The sequence below is a fragment of the Salmo trutta genome, chromosome 29 (assembly GCF_901001165.1).
Source record: "Salmo trutta chromosome 29, fSalTru1.1, whole genome shotgun sequence".
Lineage (NCBI taxonomy): Eukaryota > Metazoa > Chordata > Actinopteri > Salmoniformes > Salmonidae > Salmo > Salmo trutta.
This window is the reverse complement of record NC_042985.1, coordinates 37,302,533-37,308,709: the sequence shown is the minus strand read 5'-3', so window position 1 is coordinate 37,308,709 and position 6,177 is coordinate 37,302,533. Positions and strand designations below refer to the sequence as shown.

General features: G+C 43.8%; 1 protein-coding gene across 2 annotated transcripts; it reads right to left on the bottom strand.

Moving 5' to 3' along the window:
* Positions 1–722: 722 nt before the first annotated feature.
* On the bottom strand, positions 723–5,700 carry LOC115167551 (ARL14 effector protein). Of its 2 annotated transcripts, XM_029722112.1 has the most exons (6): positions 5,146–5,700; positions 4,729–4,918; positions 4,470–4,613; positions 4,171–4,241; positions 3,689–3,904; positions 723–763 (listed from the first exon to the last, which is right to left on the bottom strand). In XM_029722112.1, the coding sequence occupies exons 1-6, from the start codon at positions 5,214–5,216 to the stop codon at positions 757–759; spliced, it is 699 nt and encodes a 232-aa protein (XP_029577972.1). In that variant the 5' UTR covers positions 5,217–5,700; the 3' UTR covers positions 723–756. The 2 variants fall into 2 exon arrangements, with proteins under 2 accessions (XP_029577972.1, XP_029577971.1); XM_029722111.1 differs by lacking the exon at positions 723–763 and having other exon boundaries at positions 2,614–3,904; positions 5,146–5,696.
* Positions 5,701–6,177: the final 477 nt, after the last annotated feature.

The following is a 6,177-nucleotide window of genomic DNA, read 5'->3' as shown; positions in this document are numbered from 1 at the left end:
TCACTGATTGAAATGAAAATGTCCATTTGGGAGACCAAGAGGGGATGTTATGTGGTCTGAGAAATCTCAGTTAGGAAACCTGCCATTATGGCCATAATCAGGTTGTAAATTAATAAATAAAATGTATCATATAATATAAGTGATACAACAGGTGAGGTACTTTTGTCTGGTGCTTTGGCAAATGTGGCACACACAAAATCAAATCAAATGTATTTATATAGCCCTTCTTACATCAGCTGATATCTCAAAGTGCTGTACAGAAACCAAGCCTAAAACCCCAAACAGCAAGCAATGCAGGTGTAGAAGCACGGTGGCTAGGAAAAACTCCCTAGAAAAGGCCAGAACCTAGGAAGAAACCTAGAGAGGAACCAGGTTATGAGGGGTGGCCAGCCCTCTTCTGGCTGTGCCGGGTGGAGATTATAACAGAACATGGCCAAGATGTTCAAATGTTCATAAGTGACCAGCAGGGTCAAATAATAATAATCACAGTGGATGTCGAGGGTGCAACAGGTCAGCACCTCAGGAGTAAATGTCAGTTGGCTTTTCATAGCCGATCATTCAGAGTATCTCTACCACTCCTGCTGTCTCTAGAGAGTTGAAAACAGCAGATCTGGGACAGGTAGCACGTCCGGTGAACAGGTCAGGATTCCATAGCCGCAGGCAGAACTGTTGAAACTGGAGCAGCAGCACGGCCAGGTGGACTGGGGACAGCAAGGTGTCATCAGGCCAGATAGTCCTGAGGCATGGTCCTAGGACTCAGGTCCTCCGAGAGAGAAAGAAAGAAAGAGAGAAAGAGAGAAAGAAAGGAGAACTTAAATTCACACAGGACACCGGATAAGACAGGAGAAATACTCCAGATATAACAGACTGGCCATAGCCCCCTTACGCATAAATACTGGAGGCTGAGACAAGAGTGGTCGGGAGACGCTGTGGCCCCATCCGACGATACCCCCGGAAAGGGCAAAACAGGCAGGATATAACCCCACCCACTTTGCCAAAGCACATCCCCCACACCACTGGAGGGATATCTTCAACCAACTTACCATCCTGAGACAAGGCCGAGTATAGCCAACAAAGATCTCCGCCACGGCACAACCCAAGGGGGGGCACCAACCCAGACAGGAAGATCACATCAATGACTCAATCCACTCAAGTGACACACCCCTCCCAGGGACGGCATTGAAAAGCACCAGTAAGCCAGTGACTCAGCCCCTGTAACAGGGTTAGAGGCAGAGAATCCTAGTGGAGAGAGGGGAACCGGCCAGGCAGAGACAGCAAGGGCGGTTCGTGGCTCCAGTGCCTTTCCCTTCACCTTCACACTCCTGGACCAGACTACACTCAATCATAGGACCTACTGAAGAGATGAGTCTTCAATAAAAACTTAAAAGGTTGAGACAGAGTCTGCGTCTCTCACATGGGTAGGCAGACCATTCCATTAAAATGGAGCTCTATAGGAGAAAGCCCTGCCTCCAGCTGTTTGTTTAGAAATTCTAGGGACAGTAAGGAGGCCTGCGTCTTGTGACTGTAGCATACGTGTAGGTATATACGGCAGGACCAAATCGGAAAGATTGGTAGGAGCAAGCCCATGTAATGCTTTGTAGGTTAGCAGTAAAACCTTGAAATCAGCCCTTGCCTTAACAGGAAGCCATCTGCATACCAATTGCACACTCCCTCAAAACTTGAGACATTTGTGGCATTGTGTTGTGACAAAACTGCACATTTTAAAGTGGCCTTAATGCCCCCAGCACAAGGTGCACCTGTGTAATGATCATGCTATTTAATCAGCTTCTTGATATGCCACTCCTGTCAGGTGGATGGATTATCTTGAGAGAAATGCTAACTAACAGGTATGTAAAAAAAAAGAAGAAAAGTGGGCATAAAATTAGAGCGAAATAAGCTTTTTGTGTGTATGGAACATTTCTGGATTTTTTACATTTCAGCTCATGAAACCAACACTTTACAAGTTGCGTTTATATTTGTGTTCTGTGTAGATCACAATGGCAGCAGAAGAGTAACACAATGAATTATTCAATAAAGAAAATGGTTTCCATTACCCGAATTGCAGACCGGTTTGAGCTGTCTTGCCAAGTCCTACGGTTATTGCCATGCCATTAGTTGACTATACGTCACAACAGATCCGGGACCAGGCCAGTGTTTCAACTTACTGGTATGAATGGGGTCGTTGGCAGGATCTAAACTATCAGAGCAAACGGTTGCCACGCTCCCAGGGGGTATGTAACTTCAAGGAGTGGTCCTACGAGGTCTACCTGGAAGGCTGTCCATCCAGACCTGTTACCAAAAGCTGTGACTGCATCAAATGCAAGACGGACAACTCCAACTGTGATCGCATAAGCATGGCAACACCCAGCTGTGTAGTTAACCCACTAGAAACGTAATACTGTAGAGTTAGGGTGTTGGCGCAGCCACAGATCATGTTAAGCAACAGTTTGACTATTTTATGGTACTGTTTCCATCATTGATGTGCTAGCACAATAAAAAACACTTAAGTCAAAGTATTTGCCTTTAAATACTCAAGCATCAAAAGTAAATGTAATTGCTAAAATATACTTAAGTAACAGTATAAATAAGACAACTATATTAAACAAACCAGCCTCGTGTTCTATTTTATTTATTGATACCCAGGGGCACAGTCCAACACTAAGATATAATTTACCAAACGAAGCATGTGCTTAGTGAGTCCGCCATAGAGGCAGTAGGGATGTTCTCTTGATAAATGTGTGAATTAGACCATTTTATTTCCTGTTAAACACTCAAAAAGTAACAAGTACTTTTGGGTGTCAGGGAAAATGTGGAGTAAAAAGTATATCACTTTCTTCAGCAATGTAGTGATGTAAAAGTAGTCAAGATATAGTAAAGTATAGAACAAAAAAAACTACTAAAGTAGTACTTTCCAGTATTTTTACACCACTGTGACTATGGGTCATTTATCACTACCCAAAAATAGACCTAATATGGCACAAAAAATAACTGAAATTGCACAAACACCCTGTATTGGAGCTCATCTGTGGTAAAGCAGCACACTAGTTTTAGCTGCTTAACACCTCGTGGACATTTGAAGGAAATTGATGCAAAACCAAACATACAATACTGAAGAAGCCACCAGTCACATCACCGATAATTATTAGAAACTTTTTGTAGGCCTGACCACAAGGGTTGGATTCTGGACACTCACATTTTAATATGAATCGAGACCAATGTAATAGACAGCCGGGGGCACAAAACAAATATATGTAAATCACTAATCAAAACAAGGGGAGAATTGCAAAAAAACATAATGCAGAATGGCAGAAAATGAAACAGAAAATTCTTCACGTATGCATAGTTTCGAAAAAGGTCAAAACAAATCTCCGTCATATACCTTTTTTCCCCCTTGCATGAGTTCTCGTAGAGAGGCACCGGTGAAGTGTATGTGCATACACTTTCTTGAATTGAACCTCTGTACAGGAATTAAACTACATATGCAGTGTCTATAACACCTGGTTGAAACCATTGAGGGAGTATTATTTCTTATTCATTTACTCTTGATACATAATCAAATCAAGTTTCTCTTTTGGCAACTTCAGACCATTTCTTATTCTCGCTCTACAGAAAGAAAAAAAAATAGATTATTGATCTCGACAACAGTCATAGTTCAAGGTCTAAGTGTGTGGGAGTCTAGCCAGCGTACTTGTTGCGGATGATCTCTCCCCCCTCCACCTCAACCTGCTCGTAGAGCCACTTGCGGTCACAGCGGCACTCCACGCCACACCTGCGGGAGCTGCACTCGGGGCAGGGGTAGAAGCAGCCCATGCAGTCCGCGTCCAGGCAGTCACACATGTCCTTGCCGCAGGAGAGCAGGCGGCCTTTGCTGTCATACACTTTGCTCTTCGCCCCTATAGACTGTCTGCAAATACACAAAAACGGGAACGTATGACAGCCCTGTGTTTTCTCTGACCTGCCTCCTGCAAGTAACTAAAGTCTGCGTCTTGCATCATTTACAGAATGACACTGCTTTCTGCTGGATTACCTTCTCCCTGACTAACTTTCACTGACTAGCCTCTCCAGTAAAAAAGGCAACAATGAAAACAAGTATACATTGCAGCCTTTGAGGAAAGTAGCAGAGCAGTGCACCAATGCAGTGATGGATTCTGGAAACGTGTCCACTCTTACCGGTCAGTGTTTGAGGAGACACCTCCTCGTCCTCCTCCTCCTCCTCCTCGTCTTCTGCCATCACCTCTTCCCTGCAAAAACAAAAAAAAAAGCACTGAGTGAATGTTGATGACAGGGGGAAGGAAGTAAACTCTTGTGCATGTGAAAACAGAAGGCTCTGAAAATCAGCACTTAACTCACAAACTCCCTATATGCAGCAACAGGATTTACACTAACATTAATTTAAACATCATTGCGGGGTGATTTACCAAAAAAAAGTAATGCGTGAAATGTGCGTGAGCTGAGAAAACATGAGACACCTTGCCAGTATCCCGGGTACTCTGTCGTTTCTCTTTGGCCTTGCTCTTCTCCAGCGCCTTAGCCCTCTCCCGGTCTGATGGTGCCCCGAAGCGATTAGCCGCATTTGTGTCCTTGGTCATCATCCCCCTTTTTCGTAATTCAGGCTGCAATGTTTTTTTTAACATACATCTTTTAACATCTTATAGTCTAGTTGAATAAAAAAATTAAAAAAAGACAGTAGGCAAAGCTCGATGGAGCAACTATGAAACCACACATTACCTTCGATGAATCAGCACCGAAAATGGTGGGCACCGCATCTTCCCTAAGAAACTGTTTGCCATTGTAGTCGCGGAAACAATCTGGGTTAAAATGCTCTGAGCAGAGGCAAGTGTTAGGTGTAGGGATGAAGTTTTTCATCCCCAAACTTTGTACCCATTGGTTGGCAAGCTGAGGTTTACTGATGGGGAACCTAAGAGCAAGAAGACAATAAACACTGCTTAACACAAGCAAGCGCAGCTGACACATGCATGCATGCATTCATTCCCTCTCTCTCGCACGTATAAACACACCTAATTTAGCTAGCTTGCTAACTAGACTCAACAACAGCGACTATCTAGTTAGCTGGCTAACAACTAGCGACAACAACATTTGAAGAAAGAGTTTGCTAACGATAGCTTGAAGTTCTTTACTCCTTACCTGTAAAATCGTATTTCTGACCCTTTGATAAACTTGTTGGTGCAGCCGTTTACTGCACAGGTGACAGGCATGATAAACCTCCTGCTCGTATGGTCTGATGCCTATTTATTTAGTAACAATACAAACTATCAGACGCACGCTTCCACAACTCATGTGATTCTTCTTCTATTATATAATGGCGGTCTGCAAACAAACGTTTGCCGCCACCTACTGTGCTGGAGTGTGTAGTCAATCACGGTTTACAACATTCGCGCCACATTTCTAAATCCTTTTACCTAACTCCGTACTTCTGATAAAGTAAAGAGCCCTACTAACTTCGAATAGACCCTTCCCCATCACCAAAATCCCTTCCAAACCCCACCAACCTCAATGACCCTACACTTCAATCTTTCCCTCCCTTCAACATACTTACAACAATGTAACACATGCTCCACCATTTCATGACCATACACTCCTGAGACAAACCATTCACATGCTTGCCAACCAGCTGTAATGATGAGTTCAATGTACAATGTCCTAGGCGCAATGGAGCAAACACCTCTTCCTTCCTAATCTGACCTATGAATCTTGGTCCACCGACCTTTCTTTGGAGGGCATATACTGTAAATGCTGGCTCTAGGGCTCAGAGTCCTATCTCTTCTGCCACACATCTATCAAAATGGCTCTAGTCTCTCAATTCTGCATAATGACCGTATTACTTCCAATAGTAGGCCATTCCTATTAGAATTTCCAGATGATAAACTATTCAATACAGACAGGGAATCTGAGCCCACCATAATTCTGACAAGTTTTATGTCCTCCACCCACTAGAGGGCAACTACTATCGCCAACAGTTCAACTGAGTACACTGACAATTCGTCTATTAGTCTTCAACATATCTGCATATCAAATTCAGGAACGTAAACGCCTGCTCCTGTGCGACCCACTATCTGGGTCCTTGGATCCTTCTGCCTGGAATCGAACCAGGGTGTCTGTAGTGCCTTAGACCGCTGGAACCTCTTCAGAAGTTCCAGCTAGGCAGGCTAACGTTAT

What these genes read in the sequence shown, in the direction of transcription:
- LOC115167551 (XM_029722111.1), bottom strand. Translation starts at nt 5,216, where the DNA reads ATGCCTGTCACCTGTGCAGTAAACGGCTGCACCAACAAGTTTATCAAA. An exon ending in GTACCCGGGATACTGGCAAG is followed by an intron (nt 4,242 to 4,469) that starts GTGTCTCATGTT and finishes TTGTTTTTGCAG; the next exon opens with GGAAGAGGTGATGGCAGAAG. An exon ending in GTCTCCTCAAACACTGACCG is followed by an intron (nt 3,905 to 4,170) that starts GTAAGAGTGGAC and finishes GTGTATTTGCAG; the next exon opens with ACAGTCTATAGGGGCGAAGA.